At 42.9% G+C, this 27,058-nt stretch overlaps 1 protein-coding gene across 1 annotated transcript in view; it reads left to right on the top strand.

Moving 5' to 3' along the window:
- Positions 1-27,058, top strand: part of LOC143339170 (protocadherin-15-like) — a 168,446-nt gene that overhangs the window by 26,736 nt on the left and 114,652 nt on the right. The window contains exons 2-7 of the mRNA XM_076760258.1: positions 1,403-1,553; positions 13,777-13,791; positions 14,686-14,751; positions 21,442-21,602; positions 22,091-22,246; positions 26,720-26,839. Of these exons, the coding sequence (XP_076616373.1) occupies positions 1,421-1,553; positions 13,777-13,791; positions 14,686-14,751; positions 21,442-21,602; positions 22,091-22,246; positions 26,720-26,839 (651 nt within the window). The 5' untranslated portion in view covers positions 1,403-1,420. The remainder of the gene's footprint in view (positions 1-1,402; positions 1,554-13,776; positions 13,792-14,685; positions 14,752-21,441; positions 21,603-22,090; positions 22,247-26,719; positions 26,840-27,058) is intronic.

Genomic DNA, 27,058 nt, shown 5'->3' with positions numbered 1-27,058 from the left:
TATCTTTTCTAGTATCCTTAACCAAATAAAGAAAAAAACAGAGCCGCTATGTTACAGGAAACTCTGATATAGTAGCATCCTGGCTACCACAGGATGGATGTTCCAGTCCATGCCTTTGGAAATAACACTAGGTTAATACTGTAGGTAGCGAGGTAATTAGCTGGGCATGCTAACGAATGATTGGACCATTGCTGTTTTGTGATTGCTCATAATAACACGGCTGGATCAGTATATTTTCTCCTAATTTTGTCCTGAGCACAGTGCACATTTAGCCGGCTAGGCTAGAGGTTAAAGAAACAAATTTGTGCCCAGAAGTCATTTTAAATCTGGCTGGGCGGATGGCGGAGGAAGAGGAGTGTGACTGCTCTCCCCTCCGCCTATCACACATATAAACACCCACCTAGACAAACATTATCCTTTGAGTGTCTGTGCTGAAGAGCCAAAAGATGTTTACTCTTGTAGGTCATCCAAACTCACTTGAAATGTTTGTGCGGGTAAGTGGGCAGCATTGATGCTCGATGGGTTCGAGCTGCGTTGCCACAAAGCAATCAAAAGACTGATTTATAGACACGTACGCGGACAGACTCAGACCGTGCTCGAATGTGTCTTCCACTGAGAACTTCAAAGAAACCTCGTATTTTCCCTTCAGCTGTACATGTTCTCCCTATAAATTAAGTCATTAGTCTCAACCTAAGTGAGACCCTGCACACGCGCGCACACACATCAGCCTAATGTATTTCTCTCACTCGCTCCCCTGCATGGCATCTTTCAAAACATCTAATGTATTACCAGCTCTGTCGAATTTTTCCCGCTGCAAGATCCAAGATATTGTTGCCACCACTGGCATTTTAACATTGCACAAAAATATTTCCTTCTCTATCATCATCCACAGGTTTCCGCGTTCTCCATTGTGGTGGCAATCCCAGTGAAACGATCATTTACTTTGATGCACGAGCACAAAGATGATTCATAAAAGATTGTAGATTGGCCACGTAGCAGCTGTGAAGCACAGCCACAAACTGAATATTAAAAGCCACCAGAGATTTAGACTGTGTGGGCATCTCACCTCGGGGATGTAATGGAGTGCACTGTCAATAAGGAAAGCGTATTTTCGTTCAAAGCGTACTTCTGTAGGGACAGGTCGGGAGAGTGCATACAGTTCTGCTACATCAAACTGTACGACTGCTGCTGTTTCTTTCAGTGGCAGATGTCATCTTGTAAGTATGTTAATGTGTGCTTCCACATCGCTGTACGCTGAAAGCCAGAGCACAGGTGGCGCAGCCCGAAAAGGAAGTACCTGAAAATGACTGCTTTTAATGTCGCATACCGCACAGCTGAAAATGAGTTGAGTGATTGTGAGTGACCTGTGTTTATGTGCTCCTGTCTCCTCCTCTCTCTGCAGCTGGATGCTTGGTGAAGCATGGTGGTGAAGATGGTTAGGACGCACTTAACGGGGCCGCCGTCATGGGGCCGGGTCAAATGGCCGCGTATAATGGGAACAGGAGTCCTTTATCTGCTGCTGCTGTCAGCCTGTCTCGGCCAAGACACAGAAGGTAAAGGCAGTCCCCTCCTCCGTCTCTTCATCAGCCGCTCTGTCTTCATCTTTATTCTCTGTTTTATAATTCAGAGTCAAATCTGGTCTGCTCAGCGGGGATTTGATTTCAGGATTGTGCACACACCTTTTCTGACTTCAGGCTTAGGTTAGGTACTGAGCACATCTCACTCAGCTCTATCATGTCATTTCCTGATCCATTATTGATCCTTTTTGATCTATCTGCTGATGATTGAGGATGACTAGCGCTTCGTTTAGACAGCCGCAACACAGTTTGTCAAGTAGTTCAAGTTTGGCCTCTTATTCTGATCATTTACTCCAGCCTTTTCCTGCTCTTATTCCATTTCACATTTATTCTTGTCCACCCATACGCCATTAATATTTTCTGCTTGAGTAACACCAGTAAATAATTATTTCATTGCTCTTTATTAAACAGGGACCATGCACACAAAAAAAAAAATCTCAAAATGAGAAGAGATGATTTATGCAACGTTTAGCTATTAGCTAAGTTCCATCTGCAGTCCCTGGGCAGGTACACACAGAACAATCAGCAGACACTAAAAACAGTCATTGACATGCAGCACCATCACACGGCGTCCATCACATTAACAATTATTCAGACAAATCTACAAGCACCAATCAACATAGAAATAGCAGCACATTCATCCAGCACATCTATAAGGGTGCAATTAATTGGTGTTGTGGTTGCAAATATGTACTCTCTCAATTGCATAATCTGTAAAATGTTGGAAGTTGCCAGTGGTAACAAGGGTTAGTGGAGTTCTTCCAGCCATGGTTGCCACATGGCTCGAGGTGCAGTGAGTGATTCTGGAGAACGATGGTTGATTGTTGAGTCTTGGGCCAAGCGACCAACATGAAGGGTCCGTGTTTGACCATGTGGGAATGAGACTGGACAATTAGCTGTCGTTCTCCACAGTCACTTACTCCACCTTTCATGTCCCAGAGGGGCAATCTGGCTTACAGACTGACCGTCAATAACAGAGAATATAGAAAGAATACAGCCATGAATAAAAATGGCAATCAATAGAGCACATGCATACATACAATCTAAATAAAAGCACAGTACAGAGGTCAACCCCAGGGCCACTGTTTTCATTGTTTAGATAAAAGCTCCACCTTCATTAACTTCAATGTCCATCAGTCTGGCTTTAGGATGGTCCGTCCACGTCTTTAGTCCGGGCTGAAGTATTTCAACATCTACTGGATGGATGGAATTTCATAAACTGACTGACTTTGAGGTCCACATTTGTAGTTTTTGAGAGAAATATCTCAACAACTACCAGAGGGATTGAACATTCACGCCCCTGTCAGGATGAATTCTGATAACTGTAGCAGACATAAATTTTTCATGTAGAAGTCACTAACACATCATGATTGAGTTGTGGTTTTGAGAGAGGCTGCTGGCAAGTGAGACGTTTGGTAGGAGAGGATGATTGAGAAAATGGATGGACGAGATAGTATAAATACTGGTGGAGTGTTCCTGTGCCTCTGAGTGCGCTGATGCTTGGCAGATTTGTTGCTTGCGGTACACTAAAATCCTTGTTACGAGTTGCTCTTCATTAAGTACAGGTAAGCCTCCTCCCATTTGGTGAGAAAGCCTTTCTGGCAGGCACTCCGTCTCACGTTCTTCTTCTTCTTCTTGTTTTATTGGCTGAATGATTTCACTGAATGTTACTATTAATGTTCTACATACTGCCACCTGCTGTCCCGGAGGGGAATGTAGCAAACACATGACATTGGCTCCGTGGTTATGCCTCCCATCAACGTCATATCAACCTGTTTTTAATTTTTATTTTCGGTCTGAGGTTTCAATGTTTAAAAAAACACTCACATTGATATTCCCCATGACCCGAGAGCAAACTGAAGCAAGGTAAGACAGAAATGAAGTCATCACTGATGGGAGAGCTGAGCACAGTACTCTTGACTTTCTGCTCAATTTGTCAGAATATTAATATTCCATTTAACTCTTAGTCCTTGAGATTTATCTGCTTGGCATTTAGCTGACAGGGGCTGCAGCCAAAGGTGAATGCCTGTGTGTGTGTGTGTGTGTGTGTGTGTGTGTGTGTGTGTGTGTGTGTGTCTGTGTGTGTGTGTACGCTTCTGTGCAGCGGCAGAAGAGGAGCATCTGTAAGCATCAAGTGTGTACATGCGGGTTTTCAGTCGAGCGTACGTCCCTTCGGTTCAGCTCTCCCTGGACACACCTGCCTCTCGTCTCTTCTCCTCATCGCACCACCTGCATTCAATTATGCCTGTGTTTCCTAAACAAGGTCTCCAAAACAGGATTGCAGGCGTTATTCTGGTGGATCCGCACATAACAAGAATAGTAGGTTTTAATGAGCCTGGCTTCTCGGCTTGACAGACAATATGTTGCTCAGTTTGGGTCCCCTCATGGCATGAGAGCTGGTGTGTTTTTAATGAGCTCCAGTCCCAGGATGAGCGGTTGATTTTAGCTGTTTGGACCCCGGCATGACAAGAGTACTTGTATGTTTTAATTAGCCTGGGTCCCAAGGTAAGAGACTATATTTACTGACTTTGGGTTTCCCCAAGTGACAAGAGCACCAGTACCTTTTTAATGAGCCTCGATCCCAAGGTGAGACTCCACACAATATCACCCCTCCCCCCCAAAAAAAGAAAACTTTGTCACTACTTCAGACTGATTAAGATCATAATGTGGTCATTTCTGAAGCCGGTTTGAACTCACTCAGTGTTACTAGCTCTGAAAACAGCAGAGTGAAATGCAAACCCCCCGCTCTGGTGAATTCCTGTACTTGACTTCACTCTGATTATGAATTCAATTGAAGCCTGAGGTGTGTAGGCGGTGCTCCACTGGCTGTTTTAATTGAATGTGACTTATCTTCGAATATGAGCAAGACACAACAGAAGGCCCGAAAACAGTTATGCTTGAGTTGTCATCTATTGAGAGTGATATGTGTGTCTCTGTGTTGCTGTTCATGCTGCTGTTTTTTGTTGTCTAAATGCTGGTGAATGTGTTCCTTTGCACCTGCGTGATTGTTTATTCCTGCATGACAATGAAACGGCGTGCCGGTTTGTGTGTTTGTGATAACAGGCCTGTCATTATGTGCCACAGCTGCATTGTGTTAAATGATAAGAACGCTTGCCAGAAAGAGAGGGGCGCAACACTACATCAACCAGATATTACCAGATAGCCAGCTCTGTCTTTTCCCAGACTCACTCCTCTCACCATTGCTTTCTCAGGCCAGCCAGCTTTTTTGCAAGATGTACTGAGTCTATGCAAATGACAGACTTTGGCGTGACTGTGACTCTCTCCCAAACCGATTTCTACTCACTGGCCATTCACTTCGGACTGTCACTCTGAATGAAGTCACACTTACGGCTGTGTGGGCCACTCTGCATTAAGAGGGAGGATATAAATAAACAGGTAAATTGTGGTTCATGCTCATCGCCATCTACTATGAGCAGGAGACATGAGTCACTGTAGATTCTGGCCAAGTTTCCATGTAATATTGCAAATTTACGCTTGTTTCCACCCACTTCTGTTATGCAACTGCTAGCAGCGAATATTAGCAGTTGGTTGATCAGTTAAGCAGCAGGTGGCGCTAATTCTCCAGTCGGGTGCCATTTACCAAGGCGATGAAGTGAGCGCCAGTCAAACCTCAAACAGTGGAACAAATGATGGAAATATAGCTTTTATGCTTGTGTCATGTTGTGCCATGGTGAAATCTGCTGTTTGATATTTAGTTTCTTCCTTTATACGCAAATTAAAAATGCACACAGAAAACAGCTTATTTATAGTCAGCATGCTTGTTCAGCTGTTGATGTAGCCTGTTGTATATTATCTATTGTTTAACACCATGGCTGTAACAATCTGCATGTATATATGCAACAGGCGGTTCTTTGTTTAGAGTTCCTGTCAAGTCTTCTTGTTAACACTGATGCACGATGAACGCGCTTCCTCCCTCATTAATTATTTGCAGTGCATTTTTTGAAAAATCTTTTACTTGATGGCCAACAGCTGTCACTCTCTGGACTGGCTTGAAACCCTCTGGAGGAATGTGTACCATGTTATCTGTGTATTCGTTAATGCATGTGTGCAAGCAGAGAAACCCACCCATGAAAAGGTGGCTCCATAGCACTGCTAATGAGCAAAAAATTTGCTATGGTACCTTTAGAGATGTTACAAAAACATAAAGTTAGCACTGTACCACACGTTCTATGATTTTAATCCCGCTGCGAAAGGGCTGCGTTGGAGAAGTGAATGAATAACCAAAGAATTTAAATCCATTTGTGTCTTCCTCCATTATCCAGCACTGACTCACCCACCTTACAATTGAGCTAATTAACCTGATGGTCTAATCCCATCTCACGTCCCCTTTGAGTTGGTCCAGTGGTGAATCCTGCCTCGCTATGATAGCAAGAGCCGCCATGCATGTATGCATTGACTGTCCATCAACTTCTGCAGACCAAGTGATACAGTATCTCCTTCCAAAAACCCTCACTTGTCTCTTTCCAGACCTCTGAATCAAAGCCCACATCTCTTTTTCTGCAAGTGCAGCCAAAGCAACACCTTTTCACCTTCCTCTGTTGGATGATGCAGCTGTTCGTGATATTTTGTCCACCCCTTGTGCGTCGGTGTGGTGTGCGGTGGGGCCGGTGCTGCAGCGTGTGTCGCTGTGTGTGGTGTGGGTGGAGCTTCGAGGTCATTTTAATATTTATCGCTGCTTTTGTTTGTTGTGAGAAGTTTCATCTGAAGTGAACATCTCTCCCACCTGCACTCACTTCAGCGCTGCCTTTCTTTCTTTCTTTTTTCTTTTTGTTTTTTTTTTTTTCTGTGGACCATTTCTTCTCATCAGCCCCTGTCATCTCCCTGTTATACCCCCATCTCTGAAGCAGACTGGTGTTTCTCCAGATTGGTATTTTTCCGCCCCTCCCTTTGCTTCTGGAAGTTTCCCCGTTGCACATTTATTGCTGTTTTTTTTTGCCTGTGCTGCCTTTCTACTCCGCTTCACTCTCAGTGCCCCTCTTTGTTCTCACCATCTCTGTATTTTCCTTTCAGAAGACCGCAGCTTATTTATTGCATTAAGTCAATAAATTTTACGAGAGGCCTTGTCCTTGACACTCACACACACACACACACACACACACACATACTGTAGATACACTTTATTTTGAAGCACCTCAGTGTATATTTGAATAGTGTTCTTTTCAAGTGTGTGTTCAAAGTGTCACTGAACAAGAAGAATGCAAATGAAGAATTTGTAATAATGCTTTTAAAGGAATAGTTCAACACTGCAAATTAGTTTATTTCTGTTTATTTCAAGCGCCTGCGCATTCCATACAGACTTAGGATTAAGGGTCAGGGTGAGATAGAAGACTCATAAAGAAGCATTCCTCACTCAGTTTGTGTTACACAGGTTGGAATCCTTTCTTTATGAACAGCAGTTTATTCATGTGGTTGGATTGTCAAAAGTGGATGCTGGTTAGCAGACACACAACACACACGGAGCTGTGTTCATGTCACCCTTACCCATGTTTTTAGATCAGGAGGACAAGGATAAGGGTGACATGAAAAAAAAAACAGGCTGCAGCTATATGAACAATGTTTTTGGCATCTGAAATCCAAACACAGCCCTCCTGCTGTGATGTTGCTCTGCTAGCTGCACTAGCTAACAGCTAAGTGTGGTTTTATATGAAGCTGTAGCAAGTCCCCCTAAGGTGCATCATCAAAATATTCTTTATGTATCACAGGAAGAGCAAAGAAGGACTTTGTTACGTGTCTACTGTGTCTTTAAAACATGGCTCCCTAATGTCACAGGCAGTCAGAACAGGTGCCTGACATGAAATTGACGCTGATCTCTTCATCTCATTCGCAGAAAGACAGCAATAAACGCTTGACCTAAAATTTCAAACAATGCCTTTTAAATCTTTTTGTTTTGCAAACCTTTAGAGAATCCAGGCTATACCTGCAGACAGCAGAGTGGATCCTACAGCTGCTGCGTGGCATTTGCTGTTACTGGGGGGTGCTTATGTATTTCCACCATGTGTCCTCGGAACAACTACCGTCTGATTACCACCACTACCACTGTCAGCTGTGTTCAACCCTGCACCGGCTGGAACAGACCTGACACACACAGACAGAGACACAGAGAGAGGGAGAGAGAGTCAGGATAATGGATAAGCCAGCACAGTGACAAAGTGGTGATCCCTACAGCACTGAGCTACTACACACACCCAGTGTGTATGTATGCCTTTGTGTGTGTGTGTGTGTGTGTGTGTGCGAGCGGGTTTACAATCCGTTTTCTCCAGAGATACATCAATCTAACGCAAGGTCACACTGTCTCTCCACTACAATCCTTTCCTTTTGCTCCTCTCCTTCTTTCAGTCTCTCCTCTGCCAATCCTCCCTTTCTTTTTTTTCTTCTCCGTCCCCCCCCCCCCGGATCGTCTCCTCTCCAATTTTGTCCTCCGTCCTCCATGGATGAATGGATCGGGAGGGGGGGGGAAGCATGGAGGGATAGATGAATGGGTGATGGATGAATGGCTGGCTGGTTGGGTAGAGGAGGGAAGACGGAGAGGAATCGGACCCCTGGGAGAGGCGTAGATTGGTGTACCTGCTGATGGAAGCTTAAAAAGGACATGACACATGAGAACTTTTAGAGGAAAAAAACACCCTTTCTCCTGTCTGTCCGCTCCTGTATTTCAGCCTTTTATGACCATATCTCTCAATCCTCTTGTTTGAAAGATTGCGCAGCGTATTTTTAGAAGTCATGCCTGTCAGCCAGCCAGTCAATGCCGCAGCAAACTTTCTGGTGTACGGGCTGAAGTGTATTGTGAGCCATGTTGCGGAACAGACACCAGCGCGCCGGTGAGAATGAATGGAAGAAGTCACTCGCGTGGCTTCTTGTTTTATTTCGTTTACGCAATTTTAATAATGTGCTTTTAATAAGTAAATTATCTCAAAGCGGCTCTTTGCCTATTAATTAAATTATATCAAAAAGGCCCAATTTGTAATTAACTTACAAACCGTGTGGAACGCTATTAATGGCTACACGCCCACACACACTGTGGGAATGCTACACACATACACTTATATACGTATTGTTCACAATATTAGGCCACTGTGATGCCATTAATCCTCATCAATGTCATTGTGTGCATGTGTAAGAGAAACCCAAAACACGTTTTTCTGCAGATTTTACTGCGTCTCGACAGATCTTGCTTGATGCAAGTGCAAATTGAATGGAAGACTCCTCTCTTGTCTCCATTTCACTTCAGCCTTATTGATCAGACTGGACAGTTTCATCATAAAATGTTTACTCTGCCATTTTTTGACTGTGCCACATCCAAATTCCGCGGCCATCAATCACCAGTGGGAACAGCTTTTTCTATCTCCTCTCTCCTTTAAATCTTTTCAGAACCCTGATCAACACAGACGTCTCCCGAGATGACGTCTGTTTGCCTTTTTTGTATGCTAACATATTTTTCCAGCATATTTTGGAGTTCACCGTCACTGGGTTTTCCCATTCACAGTCTAGACTCCAGGCAAGGTAGCCATGCGAGTTCCTAACAGATGGTAACAAGCAGAATGCAGTCAAGTACAACTTCAGCTCAAATGAGCACAAATATGGCACAATCAAAATCTTGATTAAAAATGCTTCAGAAACTACTCTGAACTCATATTAGAAAGAAAGTGTTGGGGCTGAATTAGGGCACCTCTGCTTGGTTTTTGCCATTAATTTGAGGGTTTTTCACATTGTTCTTGGACATATACATTGCCATACATACATTGCCGTTACTAGTTTAATATGAAACTTCACTAGCTGTTCTGCCCTTTTCCAGTCTTTATGTTAAGCTAAGCTAACTGGTTGCTGGCTGTAGCTACATATTTATCACACAGACATGAGAGTGGTGTCAGTTTTCTCACCCAGCTCTCAGCAATGTCATCAAATAATTCCCCAAACTGTCGGTTTAAAATTATTTGTTTTACTGCATTGCCAGCATTCATCCCCTTCCCCAGTGGGTAAGAAGCACAAATGCAGAACGTTATAATCTTTAGAGGACCGCCTGCTCCTTTTCCTGCCCTGTTAAATGGGCCCACAGTGCATCACTCACAGGCCCAGTCTGAAACATCATCAGATGAAACGAGTCAATTATTTCGGTGGAAGCAGGCCAGTGTGATGGCTCCAAAGTCTGTGGTATTCTTCACTGTCATCTGGGAAGAAAGCATCCTCAGCTTGCCAATGCCTCCTGCTAGTCCATGTCATCTGATTCTGTGCCATGGAGTTAACCTCTGCGGACACACTGCTGATTTCTCAGTAGATTAGTATTCAGGTTTGCTAAGAAAATTCTTTCCTATGTGCTTCTGGCCTTCCTTAGCTGTCATAAGTATGTTGCATTGCTATGCCAAACATACTGCATGCCAAGGTAAATGCTTTCTTCAAAAAGACTTTCTAGTGTATGGTAAAAGACAAGCCTGCAGTAAACGATTACCTGTTGGCTGTAAAGCAATACTTGTAATTCCCGTTCTTGGCGAGAATCAGATGAGAAGCATAAGAGAGAACATCACAATCATATCGGTCAGTTAAACATGACGCTAAAGCCAGCATCCAATCAGCTTAGCTTAGCTTAGCATAAACACTGCAAATAGGGGGAAACAGCTAGCCTAGCTCTGTCGGAAGGCTTGCACTAAAGCTCGCTAATATATCTTGTTCGTTTAATCCACGGAAGAAGTGTCAAAACAGCAATTTGTGATTTCAAAGAGGGTCAAGGAATTTCTTTTATATTGTGACAATGAGGCAGCATTAAAGCCGATATTACCATCTGAGCTGTAGGCGATGTGGCAGCTTTTCTGTGTGTGTGTTACTCGTTCTACATATCAAATGGATCCTGACTCAACACACACACACACACACACACACACACACACACACACACACACACACACACACACACACACACAAACAGCATCGTGCAGGTGCCCCATTGAGTCACAGTCGCAGCATGTATATTTTATGGTAACTCGAGCATGTGTGAGCATGTAAGGCAGACGGGCATACGGCCTCCGTTGTGTTTAACTGTGTGAAGTGGCGTGAAGAAATAGTTCCTAAACAGTGTGTGTGTGTGTGTGTGTGTCATGGAGACAGTTGCTAAGCTGTGTGTCTGTGTGTACTGAACAACAGTAGCTGTTTTAAGCCCGTTTGGACTCTTGGGTGATTGCTGTGGTCTTCAGCTGCAGTCACAGTCACTCTTCTCTTTTCTTCCTGAGTCGACTTTGTTCTTCACGGGGACTTTTTTTTCCTGCCACTCTTGGCAACCCCTACCTGCTTATTCTGGCTGCCAAATTTAGATGGACAGCATTTGAATAGTAAATAAAGAAGATATTGATTGAAACACTCACAGGTTTAAATAAAAAGGCGTCGGCGTGGATGATAAATCTGAAACAGAGGGAGCTTTTTTCCATTGACTGCCTGTGATATTGTCTGAATGGAAAGGTCTTTTTCAAAGTTTTACATCTTTTTCTTTCTTTTCTTTATGTGGTCCACACCTTGAACGCTCTACCCTCATTCCCCTCACACAGCTCCCCATGGGGCTTTTCATCACCTTGACAGAAACCTGGCATTAGATGGATTTATTCCCTTCTCATGCACAAAGTCATTTCAGTGATTATTTTTTCCAGAAACTTTGAAGGAGGAGAGCACAAGTGCGTGCTTACGCGAGGATAAGTGAGTGCTTACAGGAAGACAAGCACATATTGATGAGGGAAGAAATGCACAAGGAAACTTTGGAGGGTGAGCATGAGTAGACACTTAAAGGAGACAAGTACCTACATACAAGAGAACACTAACTATCCCATAGGAGCCCTTTCATTGGGTCTCATTTCATACAAGCAAGTGTACTCTTGTGAGGAAATGTGCCTGTGACCTTTGTGAAAGAAGAGCAGGTGATTTGCATTTCTATGCAATTGACTCTTCATCTAAATTTCCTACCAAGAGAGGTTTAACTTAACTGTCATACACAGAGAAATTAAATTACTGCAACACATGATTAAATTTAGGACCTGCTAACATGTGCAGCTTAGTTCATTTCATCTTCATGGTTGCATTTCTGTGCAAAAGCATGGAAGCATTTGTTACTGTGCCCACAGTTTCTTCAAATATATCATAAACGGGGAGAAATTGGACTTTAAATTAGCATTACCTATCCCTTGCAGGTATTCAGATTGTGAAAACGAGATTTAGCTCATTTCGGTTTGATATCTCATCATGTTCATCTGTCACTTTAAGTAACAACTGGGGCTGTTTGCTGTTTCATCCCATTTAATTTTTATTATTTGAGGGGGAAAGCAGACTGACAGGTAGAGAGAGGGAGGCAGATGAGGAGAGGCCGAGGGGAGAGAAGCAGCCAGCGATGCCCCATAGAGAACAAATGGCTGGTTAGTAATAGATGAGGGGCATCAGCTTACACTGAAGGATAAAAAGGCAGTCAAGCAGGGGATACACATCTGTCATCTGCTGTTCACACACACACACACTCATGCACACACACACATACACACAGGCCAGCTGGTAGAGTGTGATGTAACTAGTGACTATTGTTCCATGGCTCATGCATCTTTCTGGATTGCTAACCTGAGCTGCACCCTTAGAAAAGCTTCAAAAAGGTGAAGGGGCAAAATGCTCACTCCACCACAGAGACCCTGGATGGTGGAGGACGCCATGTCTGTGGTTGGAAAGCTCATGATAATTCACATCCTGGTCAAATCATTAACATCTGCTGCTTTGTTGGGGCACCTGCACAGTGAGGTGCAGCGAGGGGAAGGCCTATTAGCATGAACGTCCCTATAAAAGAAGCCGCTGGCACAGCCTTTACATTTCTTTACGTTTGTAGAGAAAATAATGCATAAAGCATGAAGACTGGGCTCGCTCAAAAGTTCCCAAATCCATCACACCTGTCACACTCCCTGGATTGAAAAAAAACATTGTCACTGATGATAATCCTTGTATCGGTTCTGAAGTCTATAATAAGCATAAAATAAAGTTGACTAGTGTCACTGATGTAGACGTAGCATTGCCAGGTAGCTAACAGGTTAGCAAATTGGAAATTCCAACAGACTATAGAGCTCACCATTGAGCACAGTTTGGGCTTCTTTACTTGACTCGCTGCCTCAAAGGATCTCAGAGCTTGAAACAGGGCTTGCTTGCTAATAACTGCCAAATCTGTGGACAAGCTAACAAGTAGCTAACATGACAACTATGAACGTAATTAATGGTTTATTTTCCACTAGATAAGTCATGTCATATCCATTCATTGTAAAATGAAAAAGCTAACATTTTGTCCGAGGGTTCATTTTAAACGAGCGTGCCGATGAGCTAAGAAAACATTCCTTGTCTCCCTCTCAGCATGACAAATTGGAAAACCAATAATTTTCAGCACTCAGATAAGCTAATTTGGAGTCTCAGGACAGTTAAATCTATATCTGGGAACATTCAATACTGTCTCCCATAGCAAGAAACAAGACACAATACCGATGGATCCTGAGATAATCTATGATGTCGCACAGCTGTAATGCTTAATCGTGGAGGGGAAGAGCGAGGGAGACAGACTGAGAGAGAGACAGAGAGAAAGTGCGATCATTGTTCCATGAAGTTTATTTTCTAGGTGAGCACATATCTGTCTTCCAGCCTCCCTGTGGGATTTTTCCCAACCGTCCTCGAGAGCTGTACGATATTGCTGCTCTGTCTGGTGGATGTGGGTGTTCTTGTATTTCCGTATTCTGGCAAGGACAGAGGGATAAAGGAGAATCCTTGAATGTCGATGCTGTTTTTCCCTCTGAATGGGACCATTTTAAGCCTCCAGCTCGGGTTAAAATTATTTCGCCTTGTAGTAATACAGTAGGTGCGGGCGGTGGCTGTGAATGGAGGTGGAAAAGCTTATTGAGATAAGCACGTCAACGCTTGTATACTGTACATGTAAACACACACACACTGTACTCTACTGTTCCTCCTTTCCAAAACTTCAAACCCACTTACGGCAGTTCATGTTTGACTCCCCTCTCTCTCTCTTTTCCATTGGTTGTTTTCGTGCCTTGCTTTTCTCTGGAGGTTATTTCTTATCTTTCATGAGTTTTTTCTTCTGCTTTTTCCTTCTTCTCATCCTCCCTCTGTTGGCTGCCTCTCCTCTTCTCTCCTCTCCTTCCTGATGGGATGCGGCCGTCTCAAACTGCAGACTGGCAATATGAGGGTAAGAATCTCCTTTCCTTTCTCTGTTAACAGTGTGTTCAGTCATTGGGCAAGTTTATTAACCCCTGCTAACCCTGCAGAGGTGGTTGTGGGGGGCTACGTCAGTCGTTACTGCTTAGGAAAAAAAAGGGCATTAGTCTCTTCTCGCTGTCAAGTCTCGCCTCCATTACCTCATCTATTTTTCTACTACATTTCACTCCAATGATATGATTCCTCTGCTGTTTCTCTCTCACTGTAGGGAGAACAATGAGGTTAATAAGCTCTGGATTATATCTGCTAAGCTTACCCTTTATTCGTGTCTGTTGCCCTTACAGCTTTTGCACAGTTTTGCCACCCATTACCACACTCTGACACACAGTAAATACACTATGAATGTGTATTTATATTTCAAGGAAAAGGGCTGCCCAAAGTGTGGCCCGTGGACCAAAGTTGGCCCGCTGTAAGGTTTGATTTGGCCCAGCAGATGTTCCTCATGAAAAAAAGTTTAAAAATGAACTTAAAAATATCATTTAAATCTCTGTTTCATTGAAGAAAATGCTCTTTAAGTATGTAGGATCCCTAATTATGAATTATTTTTCATAATCTGAGCATGGCTGGCAGAGTGACACTTTAAGCAGGAGGTCAGTCAGTTAAGGGAATCTGGGATCCTGGTACCGTTTTCCCTCTTAACAGTACAATGTAATACAATAGATGTGTCAAGCCAAGTTCCAGTTTGGGTCCTCCCAGAGAAAAAGTTTGGACGCCCCCTCTAAAAACTAACATCATCATCAAGTGAAACCATCCATGAGCTTCACAATTGAATTCAGTTTTTTCTAGGATGGATTTAAAGCAGTGAAAGCCTAAAAGGTACCGATGTTAACCCTAAATTCTCCCTTTTTCTTTGTCACCCTCCCAGAATGTAAGCTGTCTCGGTCGGGTCCTCCTGCTACCATCGTTGCCATAGACGAAGAAAGCCCCAACGGTAAAGTATTCATCTGTCCTCCTTCTTCATTCAAGGCTGATTTAAATCCTAACCTTTTACAGGATGCTAAACAAACACTGTTAGATGATCTTGACTTTTTCAGCAGATGCTGATTGGCTTGACATGTAACCTGCACTCATTAATATTCATTAGGTCAGCACCAACTGTGCCAGCTGAGTCTGATCCCTGTCCCAGGAGATGAGACATTCGCTCATTCAGTCTGAGCTAAATGACCGTGTATGAGCATAAACAACAAAACGATATGAGTGTCTTCGTGTCTGTCTCTGTATGTGTGCTTGCGTTATAGAATTTCATCATCCATAAGCAACCCAAAAACCAGCTGCTATCTGTAGCTTCATATTCACGACTGTTGAGTCTCATTCCCAGGTCGTGAAGCGCCGATGCTTTGGGTGGGCGGCTCAGTCATCGACGATGTGGGAACAATCAGCTATCTTTCTCCTCAGTCACTCACTGCACATTTAATTGCCAAACGCTGATGTTGTGTGTCAAAGGAGTTGTTTTGCAAATGAATCCTGCAAATTCATCCGATACCGCAAATGATAGTATTGGATGCTGAACATTAGTTTGACAAGAACTTGTAATTTGAATATTTGAGACAAATTGCTCGACTTTTCTCCTTCTTTTCTTTTCTCTTCTGTCACTTTGAACCACTTGACTAAACAAAAATAAAGCTGCCAGAGTTTTCAGACACCTTTTATCTGAACACCAAAGGAAATATCTTCAGTGTATTTTTGTTTCCAGAGTTAGCGCAAACGGTTTAAGATCGTCTTAGCTAATTAGTGGTTCCTGGTTTGATGGCTCTGCCATTTAGGCTGCACAGAGGAATATAAACAAGCACACGATCCCAGAGTCTCCTCAGGAGTTTGTTATAGTGCAGGCTTCTGTGTTTGGAGGAAGTTCAGAGGAGGTTATTCATGGAGGGATCACATTTTAATTGATGAGTTTAATCCTTACTTTGGTCACAAGTAAATTAAGGCTTACATTGGCCTCGATGAAGGCCACTAAATCTTTCGGGGGAAGGTGAAATGTACACAGACAAGTTGCTCCGAGTGGTTAAATCTCCCTCTTATCTCCAGCCCAGAGATTGCAGTTCAGAAACAGAAACCTGTCATAATGTTTGCCATGTCTGCTTTTTAACAAAGTTTTGAATTGTGAGTACTGATCACTGTAATCCTAACTGACAAAAAGAGATTAGCATAGCAACACCAGACAGAGAGGATAGCCGTCGCCTTCCATCTACCCAGCTGGCACGTCTATATTTACCGTGTTCTTCTATATGCTTCATTCAGAGGAGTGTTTACTGGATGTGCACATAAGCGTGGGACTGGTAATTACGTATCAGACTTTGTTCTGCATTTCCCACTTGCCACCCATGTTATCTGTCCATGACAATTCTTCAGTGTGTGTTTGCTCAAATGAAATCACTTATGTAAATGGAACTTTCTTTATATTCTAAGCAATATTGCAGCTCTCTGTGAGGCAGGTTAGGATTGATACAAGTGCCCAAGTTTAATAGAAGAAGTCCAGGAGACACAAAAGTTCTTCAAAAAAAAAGAATGAATGCTATTTCTGCCATTTTGCATTTAGATCAATTTAGATATGAAATAACATTGTTATGAAATTTTATGCATCTTCAAAAAAAAAGAGCACTGTCCTTTACTGTCATATCCAATATTCCTTATTTGAGTAATTTACAGTTTTTCCTGTTTTTAGCTGCGTATTGAGTAGCAGCCCTGACCAAGTGTCTGCAGGTCATACTTCAAGGTACAACGCCCGCTTATCAGAGGTTGGGCAGTAGCCTGAGAGGCGAAACCCAGGGAATATAAAGTCAGCAAACCACTCTGCGCGGCTGGTTAAGCTTGATGCTGTTTGCACACACAAGTTCACTGAGATGAGCATATCAACATTTTATCAGCCCGTCTTTCTGGCTTTTTACAGCTAGACAGTACGAATTATGGTAGAGATGTTTATGTGAGTAAATCAAACTGAAAAGGTGAGGGGGACGTAAATTGGATTTTGAAAACACATACAATTTTCAGAAAAAATTCACACTTGTTATTTGTGTTCATACAGAAATAGACTTGCTTGTAAGTGTGCATGTAATTGAGCGCTTTGCAATGGGATGATGTTAAAATCTCGGGCAGCTGCAGTCTCTGCTCACATGGTTGTATCTGTGCGTATACGTGTGTGTGTGTGTGTGTGTGTATCTTATTGTGCAGCGACAATGTGTGCGTTGCGTGGTTTGTCCGTCTTTGTGCTGCTGTGTTCACTGTGTACATACTAAATGTACAAGTGTGTGTTTGTGCCTGTTTGTGCAGTAATCTTGCTAACAGGGCTGTTGAAGAATAATTTAGTATTGGAATGGTTTGTATGCATAATGCCATATATTGCTCTGTGGCTGTGAAATAGTGTTACAGATTTAATAGAAAATCTCGCTTTAGGGTGATTATCTTTGGTTGGTGTTGGCAAAAGGGAGAGAGACTCGAGGAAGGGGAGAGGGGGGAGGAAGAGGAGGAGAGTAACAAGATACAAGTTCGGGATTTTTTTCCTCATAAAAGAAGCTAATATTCAAATTAGGGATGTAATTTTTCTAATATCAAGCATGAGGGTGATGGGAATGAGTGGATAGGTGTGAGAGCGGGACAGACACACACCTACATGCGCAGGAAGACACACACATATACAGCAAAGAGACTCCACTTTAGCAGGGGTCTTCATAATAACATGAAGTGCGCAATAACATTCCCCCGATGCATTGAATGTATCATTTAGCAGATGACACAGCATACAAAATTGAATGTAATAGTACACAGTCATCTTCACTTACTGCTGTAAATGTACTCAGCTTCGCTAATCTAGCTTGACCCCTGGTAATGCTGGAGGGCTCCTGAAGCCGGATAAAATATTATTATTCCATACGTGGATATAAATGTGTTCTAGCTGTCATTTACAGTAGCAAAATGTATGATTCCGATAAGGCCGGAGCGAGGATGAAGCGAGGTTCACCACTTTGTGAACACGTGATTGGATAAATGATAGTAATACATGATGTCGGTAAACACAGTTCATTTGCAAATGACTGCGTTATGTTTTAAATGTTAGGGTTAAGGTCAGTGTTGAAATACAAAAAACAAATACGTTAGTGTCGGCATGTGCATGAATGAACAGAAAATCTAGTCATGAAGACTCAGTTATGACGACGTAAAGCCGCTGTGGAAAGATCAACACATCTGAGGTGGCTTCTTTTCTTTTTTACCTTTCCTATAACTTTCAGATGAAATGAAATACACGACTGCCCTTGGGCTTTCTACAAGACATACATTCATCCTCAACATACACTGCACATGTTTTAATTTGCTTTGGTGGATGTGCCTGACTGGGTGTTCCTGTCATTTCAATGAAAATGAACCTCAGTGTTGCTTAGCCAAAGGAAACCCTTGACCCACTCTAGATGGGCTATCAGCTAGCCTCTGCAGCAAGTTATGTCAACACAAAACATTAATTAACCTCATGTCATACCAGACAAAATGAAAAAACTAAATCTATAATGCTACTGTCTTGTAAGACTCCTCACTGTGACTCATTCCCTGAGCTTTTCGTCCCTTTTGAGAAGCTTCTGACTTTGTTGGGTCTAATTTTGGTCTCTGCCAACTCCTCAAAAAAATACCTGTCTTGTTAGCTACCAAATGCTTCACTGTGTTCACCAGCTTGTCACTTAATTTTGCCCGTGTAGTATGTAGTGTACGGTGGGTTTTCGAGCTTGAACTCAGTAGACCTAAGAGAAACTGCAGCGGCAGGTGATAATTGTTTTAGGGTTCATCAGTACGAGTGAACCCTTTCACATAGAAGTAGTCCATTGTTAAAATGAAAAAGTATTAAAGCATTGATGCTTTAATTGCAGTTCATTTACCTTCCTTCAACATGACCAAACCTCGGCTAATGAATGAATTTCTGTGGTTAAATTATGTCAGGTCAGATTCACTTCATGTAGGCTTACACTCACTCCATTACTTCTGTAGTTCTACCTGCTGCGTACTGGTCCTCGGCCCTCTTTCATCCCCCCCTGCAGGAGCTGAAGGTGCAGGTAGATGTAATGATCACTTCTCAGTCCATGCCTCACACCTGGCTGACACCCGAGCAGCGTTGCCACATTCAGCTAAATTAATGTCCTGTAAAAATTCTATTAATGCGCCGCCACAATGCTCATTTCCTCCTAATATTCTCTTTACTCTTTACTTCTATCGGCCTCTCATTCAACCCAATCTTTCTCAGCTCACTTTCCGCTGCTAGCTTTCTCATTTCTCTTGCCCTCTAATTGCTCTTTGTGCTTCTTTTTCCTGGACAGTTCCCTCTTTCTGCTGTCTCTGCTGCTGCGCGCACACACACTCACAGGCTTCATGCAGTTCTGCCTGTGTGCTTTAACACACGGGTCAATTTAATCAGGTGCTGCCGAGTGCGGTGTTCAGTCACACTTCCTATGAAGTGAGGTCACTGTGAAAAGAGCCCATTTGTATTGGACAGTGTATGGGATTAAATTAGAAACAGTCACACAAGGTGTAGGCACTATCCGTCTCTTTCTTCGCCGCCTGTACTTTTGGTTTTTTTTTTTGTTTTTTAAAAAAAAAAAAAACAACTCATTTTACAAGACAGAAGCAGAAAACTAGAAAAGAGATGGCTGGAAGATGGCATGGAACGAACCTCTCCTAATGAATTCCATTTTCTATTCCATTTCTCATATAAAGAAACCAATTTCATTAAATTTCCCTGTTTATGTAACATCAGGGAATCACAGCAAGGCATTTGACACGGTTTCCATGGTAGCACAGAAGGCCATGACCCAATTTTATGTCTGGCAGATCAAGATATAAGATCATTCAGTGTGTGTGTGTGTGTGTGTGTGTGTGTGTGTGTGTGTGTGTGTGTGTGCGCAAACACACTGCTGGCCTCCTCAACTTTTTACAATCTGTCTTTATCCCATGTTTTCACTCTCTGTCTGTTGCTGTTCCTTTGTCTCACACGCACACACACGCACACACACACACACACACACACACACACACACACATACACACACAGTGGTTTGTGTGCTCATTCGTGATGGTCCAGAGGTCAAGCTACCTCACAGCCAGATTTATTTGTGTGTGTGTGTGTGTGTGTGTGCGTGTGTGTTCGAATCCAGGTGAGCCCCTAACATCTGTCAAAGGGCAGAGGCCAAATGAAATTCTTCATGAACTTTTGCTCTTTCTCCACTTACAGTCCTAATGTTGCAGCCATGTCAACACACACACAAGTGCACATGGAAAATTGTGTGTCAGGCTAAAAACCTGCAGCGTCCAGCGATGCGTAGTTGTTTTCTCCTGGACACGCTTTTTGATTAATAATGCAGCGTGTAGGGCCTGATAATGGGTCTCTTATGATTTGGAGCCATACTGAGTCAAGCAGTTACACTTTTTGCTTCTCTATTTTTTTTATTTTCTTCCTCACATATTAAAATGACCCTCGACAGGTAATGACAGCGTATTTTCATCTTGGCAACCAGACATTGGTTTATGAAACTCATTAAACACACGAATTAACATGTGAACTTCGCCAAGTGTAAATGAAAGTGTTTAAAACTCAGACCAAAGTTGCCCTTGAAATCTCTGTGAGATCCAGTATATTTAATCACATCTTAGGTGCATGTGGGAGTTTTGATATTGAGATATTAACACAAAGAATTGGAGAATTCTATGAAGTTTGGCGTCAGCGCTCTGTTTTTATTGGCACTGTCAATCACCAACAAAGTCAGGACGTTCCTATGAAACAGATGTCTATCTGACTCTCCATCTGCTTCTTCTTCATCTCTTGAAACTTTGCTTCTCTGGCCCCTCTTCCTCCTCTCCTACAACTGTTTCCTGGCTTTGTGTCGGTTGACGGAAAACATGCATGGCCTGAAAATATACAGCTGACGGTTTCCATACAGATCGTGCCTCGTCCCCCCGTTTGTATTTCTCTGCCTCTCCCTTTCAATATTCCTCTCCTTCCCAAATCGCTTCTCCGCCCACATCTGACTGCGTTAAATGAATCAAGTTGTATCCCATCTGTGCCGACCGTCTTATTAAAATGTTTACTTTTATTGATTCTGAGTGTGGGGTATTTTCGTGGAAGAAATTATGCAGATGAAAGTGTTGAAGTCATAAGAACATTTTGCTGTATCCCGGCAGACCAGCTTTCTCTCTCTTTCTCTGAAATGTTGATCTTGTTTTGTGGTCCAGTTGGTCTTAAGTATTCCAGGTACTGTATACCGAAGACGGAGTAGCTTCCATAACTGACCTGCCATATTTAATTTAATCTTACAGAGTTCCACTTGCTTTGTACTCTCTCTCTCTCTCTCTCTCTCTCTCTCTCTCTCTCTCTCTCTCTCTCTCTCTCTTTATGTTTGTGTGCTTATTCTTCTAATTGACCTTGACCTTGGCTACAACCGTAACGCAATTTCCTCATACATATGATGAATGGAGATCATGAAGAGAAACACAAGGTTCTCTTTGGACTGTCTCTGTTTCCTGTTCTTTCACTAATAAAGTTTTATTCTCTTTATTTCTCTGCAGAAGTTATTTGAATTATATCCCATTTCCAGGCACTCTAGACTTTCTGTCGCTCTCTCCACAACTCTTTTTATTGTATTTTCAGGAACGTTATTGGTGGAGAACATGCAGATAAACGGCGTGGCTGAGGGGCCGGATCGTACCATCTCTCTGTCTCTAAGGGATAACTATGACCACTGGGTGATCCTTGACCCTTCCAAACAAGCTCTTTACCTCAACAGCACCGGCCGGGTTCTGGACAGAGACGTAAGGCCACTGAACTGTTTTATTTTAGTTTTTTTTGGGGGGGGGGTCCAGCTCATTTTCTATCTTACAGTGTCTGGTGTTTCACACAATCACACAGGTATTACTACTGTTGCTGAAATAAAGAGCATATTTAATAGAGCAGATGGAGATAATACCTCCTTGTTTCTTTGGCTTTTTCAAATGACCAGAGTTTAAACATGGCAGACGCACGTTTTCACGGCTCTCTAACTTTTCCCATCTATTGTGAGAAACTCAGAGAGTTTTAGCTCCATCTCAACTGGAAAACAACCAGCCTCCTGCTGCAAAGTAATCCAACAGATGTTCTTTAAAGTCTGATTTGGCACGAAAAGTATAGTACAAGATGCAGGCAGCCGTCTGTGCAATAGTTTGATTTATTTGGTTTTATTTTCTAATTAATTATTTATTGGCACTGTAAGATTGTAGCTTTTAACCACATATCTTTTCCCTCTGCTTTTTCCCCTCTCCAGCCCCCCTCGTATATTCAGTCCATCGTGGTTCAGGTTCAGTGCACCAATGAGCTGGTAGGCACCGTGATTTTACATGAAGTTCGCATCGTTGTTCGAGACCGCAATGACAACGCACCACGTTTCCAGCAGCCAAGATACTATGTCGCTGTCAGTGAGGTAAAACACACACACACACACACACACACACACACACACACACACACGCACAGTAACACATACATAAACACACACATCCTCTGTCTCTCACAGGCATGTAGTGAAGTAAAAAAAAAAAATTCCATAAAAGTCAGTGTGGTGGAAATACTTTACAGTCTTTCACCTAAATCTAGAGCCGTTTGCTGCACTTATCCTGCAGTGCTGCTGTCTTTCATGGTGGCAGGAACAGGACTCATTGGGTCTGAGACTAGAGACCAGAGGGGGCAGAGAGCTACAGTCCAGTCCGGCATGAGGACAATAGATCAGTTGTGCTGCACCAAGCATTTCCCATGCTGCAATGGGGGTCATGCGTGGGGCTAACAGTGCCAGCGTTAGAGGCCGCATCCACACAGCGACGACCTGCACTCACAAAATGTAGCCTGGCATGGGTGCATACTGCAATGCATTTTAAATAAAGCCTCCACCAAACAGTATCATACATGGTGTTTTGCTGTCAAACTAAAGTTTAAGGGCAGTACTGTAAGCAGGGGAGAAGCAGAGTTTTTGGGGGCAGCCAAGAAAAGGATCTAAATCTGTTTTTCGGAGGCTTCCAGAATAGTCTTTAAGATGCCAATCCCACCGTTAGTGTGTCCTCCGGAGTCCTGGGGAGCAGATTTTAACTAGAGGAGGTTCAAACTTAAACTGGACAAGGATACATGTAGCCTGCTGCCAGCACAGACCAAGTCGTACCCACTAGAATATCTCATTATACAGTCTTCCACAGCCTGTCCAACTCAATCTGTCTCCTCAGCCTCTCTTTCTCTCTTGGCCTCTCTCCTCTCTGCTCTCGCAGCTCTCCCTCCCCTCCCCTCTCCCCCACGCCCATGCCCCCTCACCACTCCCAGATCTTCATTATGTCACCTTTTCTCAACCTCTCCACCTTTCCTCTGCCACACTCCATATATTTCTGGTTGTCTTTCCTCCTCCTCCTCCACCCCACCACCTTTTACAGCTCTCCAGTTTCTCATTACTCCCACTAAAATAATTCCATCCGTTCACTTCAACGACCACCATACAATTTAGGAGATGCATCGTAAAAAACTCTAAAATATGATGCCTGTGCCAGACCAAGGTAAATGTGGCGGTAATAATTTAAAAAAAGTGAATACATTTATTCTGATGTGGGTAATAATTAAGATTTGAGTGCAAGTCTGCTCATTAGGCAGACAGCTATTGTCTAATTCACTCCTGTTGCCCCCAGAACTCCAACCACCTAATGCATTATATTTCGTATTGAGTGACTGACTCAAGAGTTTATCCTGCTTTATCTTCATTAAACCTGCTTTTACTTGTCTGTTACTAACAGTTATTGAGTGCAGGAAATTGAGGCTGACAGATAAGAGAGACAGTAAGGTTATTTATAAGAACGGCGTGGACACAGTTTATGAGTTCACTGTGAAAGTTTCTGGGGACAAGGTGATCCTTGTGGCTGATTTCATAAGTTGGCCCCGGTGCCTGAGTCTGGAGTTGTTTCATTAGGGCTGTATCCAAAAGTGGCAAACTGACAGGATGAGTTGTTCTGAAGGCCATTGTTGGATCAGTGGGAGGCAGAGATAACCCTGTTGAGGGAAATGATGAAACAAATCATTGGTGCAGCAGCTAAATTAAACTTAATCTCAAATGTTTCTCGTGCTGCGTGGAGATTAGACTCCTGTTTTGACACATAATCACAGAAAATACAGCACGGCTATTTATGGTTGGCAAAGTTCTTCCTTTCATGTGCTGTGGCGAGTGTTCAGCTGTCAGGTTAAGAATTTCTCTCAAACTAAATATCTCCCTTTTGTTTTTCTGCTGTTGAATGAGTAATCTTGTTGCACATGTGCGGTTTCATTTTGGACTAAAGTCATATTTGGGTCAAAATTATAGGCCTGATTTTAACCTTAATAATAAAAGGTTAGTTGATTAGCTTGATGAAATACAACCACAACAGAGGAGACATTACAGTCAATAACAAAGTGCTCCACACCAATCACATCGCCAGCAATCAAGAATGAAGTACAGGTGACACACACCTCATATTACTAAGATTTGTTCAACTGGAGGGTATTAATCAGTTATTAATCAGTTACGGTCCCTAGATGTTTCTATTCATGTACAACTCCTAGTCAGTCGCCATTAATAGCTACTTGTTGGTGAATCCTTCTGTTTGCTCTGAAATCAAACATCATTTCCTTATTTTTTTTGGTATTTAGAGAAAGGAAACTAGCATCCTAAGTTACGAACTCACTCACACATCCATCATACTTTCATATCATATTCACTGATCAAACCAACAATCACTGCATCATCAGCAAATTTAACTTTGAAAGCACCAGATGAGTTAGCCCTGCATTGGTTTGTGTAAGGCATTAATAGAACTGGAGAGATAACAGTCCCTTGTGGGGCCCTGGTAATAATAGAGGAGGACACTGCAGCATTTACTGTGATGCATCAGTCAAAAAAGACTGATGATTCTGCCGTTCATCTCCAACTGTAACAGCCTTTCCATTAAAATATGTGGGCCTAAATTCAAAACAGTACATACAAAAGAGCATCCTCTGTGCTCCTAACGCTATTCTCTCAAGACTCTTCATCACAATAGATGTTAGGAGCACAGGACGGTAATCATTTCAGATCTGTAGTTTTGATGTTTTGGGGACAGGCATTGTAAGTGGAGATTTCCAGGTAGGAGTATGTGATCTGAAACAAAACTAAGCTCCTTAGTTTATCATTTGGTGATCATGATACATGTCATTCATATAACATTGTCCACGCCAAAGTAAGTCTGTTACTATAGTTTGAGCTCATCCAAGTTCTCACTGGTATCTGTGGAGATGCCCCATGATGTACAATCCAAACATGTCCTCAGACAGTCCGCTGACTCATCTTTCCACGTCTGGCTGGTTCTTGGCTGAGGCTTGCTGGTTTTAAGTTGCTGTTTATAGAGAGGGATCAGGTAGGTTATTGGTGATTTTAGATGCCACCTGTTATGCATCTTTTATGCTGCCAAAGCACAGGTCAAGTGTCCTCTCACCTCTTGTGGCACAGATAATATAGTGATATAAGTGGGGCAGCACATCTTCTTTGGAACAGCCATTGAAATCCTCCAATGTGAATCAGGAGCAGTGTTTTCCAACCTGACCACAGTATCATATATTACATTTGCAGCAGCCCAAGCGTTCACTCTTGAATGAATATAGACAACAGTAATAAATAACTGTCCAAACTCCCCAGGGTGACAGAAGGGTCTAAGTGACGGGAACAGAAGCTCAATATCCTCAGAACAATGTGACTCCTCCAGTGTGTAGTTCTTTTACCGTCTCTTTATTTAGAGATAGTCGATACACAGACCTTCACCCGCTTTCATCCCCATCACCAGTGGATCCCAGTGATCACAGGATCACTAAGCTCCGCTTCAAGAAATGAGGAATTTTCAGTTGTATTCTGAAATGCCTCACAGCCCCCTGAAGCTTCGACAGTTGCTTGGGGAGAGAGCTTGTGTTTGCAGCGGCTGTTTGTAGAGGTGGCCTGCTACCACGGGCCCGGACCCTCCATCACACTAATGCACACCAACCACTCTGCCTTCTTGCTGCTGATGTATCTGCTCCTCTATTGCACTCCCTCTTCAGTTCCAGGGAGGCATTGTTAGAGTCATCATACTGCCTCAACTGCCAAAGTTGTTCCCAGATTTGCTGCAGAATGCTGTGGAAGTGAGCTCTCCTGTTGTGTCAGCAGCAGCAGCAGCAGCAGAAAACAAACATGCGCTATCAGATTCATCTTTAGTGCCTTTCATGTATTTAAGGCATCGGACAATCAGTGACCAGTCGTCGATGTCATGCTTTGATTACAGGCAACAAAATGCACAAAAACAATAAAGTAAATGGGAAGTAGGGAAGCAGAAGGTGGTGATCTCAGAAGTCAGAGACCAAAATAAAGATATCCACGCTTTCTTTTTTCTTGAGACAAACACCAACATACATGATTTTCTATTACCCAATGTCCTGTTTTTATCTAAAACTTCTATTTGATGGGGCAATGAGGTGTGACAAACATTCACTGTAGTGATAGAGAGAGACTGAGGCATAAACTACAAACAGACGGAAAGTTCGACAAACCGTGCTGCCTGTGTTTTTATCTCCAGAGCCTTCTCGAGCCGCATTTGAGCACAATGAACATAAAACTGCAAATCATTGTCTGTTTGTCTTGTAGAGACAGTGGGGTATCAAGATCCCTTACATCCAGATGCATGTGAGGAGTTTTTAATGCCCCCCCCCCCCATCTCTGCCACATACAGACAGAAGATGTTTGCATGACACTGTCAGGAAGACAAGACACAACAATACAGGATAGAAGCTGTTTGATGTCAGTGGTACAGAGTGTTAAAGTCTTTGACATCATGTCGTGTGAGCTTGTAGACAAAGGCTCTGAAATTCTCTGCCTCTGTTGTGTTTTCAGCTCACGCCAGTAGGAACCACCATCTTCTCTGGTTTCTGGGGGAACAATGGAGCAGCAGACATTGATGATGGTCCTAACGGGCAGATAGAGTACACCATCCAGTACAACCCAAAAGACCCGGTAGGTTATCCATTTGTTATTACAGGCCTTTACAGACAAATAGAAAACACTGTGTGTTACCAGCCACAAGTGTTTCAGTGACTGTATTCAACACATCAGTTAATGAAGAAACTCAGAGTCAAACATCTGAGCAGCAACCTCTGTAATATTGATTGGGGTAAGATCAGGGTCCTTTCCGGAGTCATGGATGTCCTTCAGCTGGACAGCTGGGAGCTAAAA

This window comes from Chaetodon auriga, chromosome 20, assembly GCF_051107435.1.
Source record: "Chaetodon auriga isolate fChaAug3 chromosome 20, fChaAug3.hap1, whole genome shotgun sequence".
NCBI lineage: Eukaryota > Metazoa > Chordata > Actinopteri > Chaetodontiformes > Chaetodontidae > Chaetodon > Chaetodon auriga.
The sequence above is the reverse complement of the archived record's forward strand: the minus strand, read 5'-3'. Positions and strand labels throughout refer to the sequence as shown.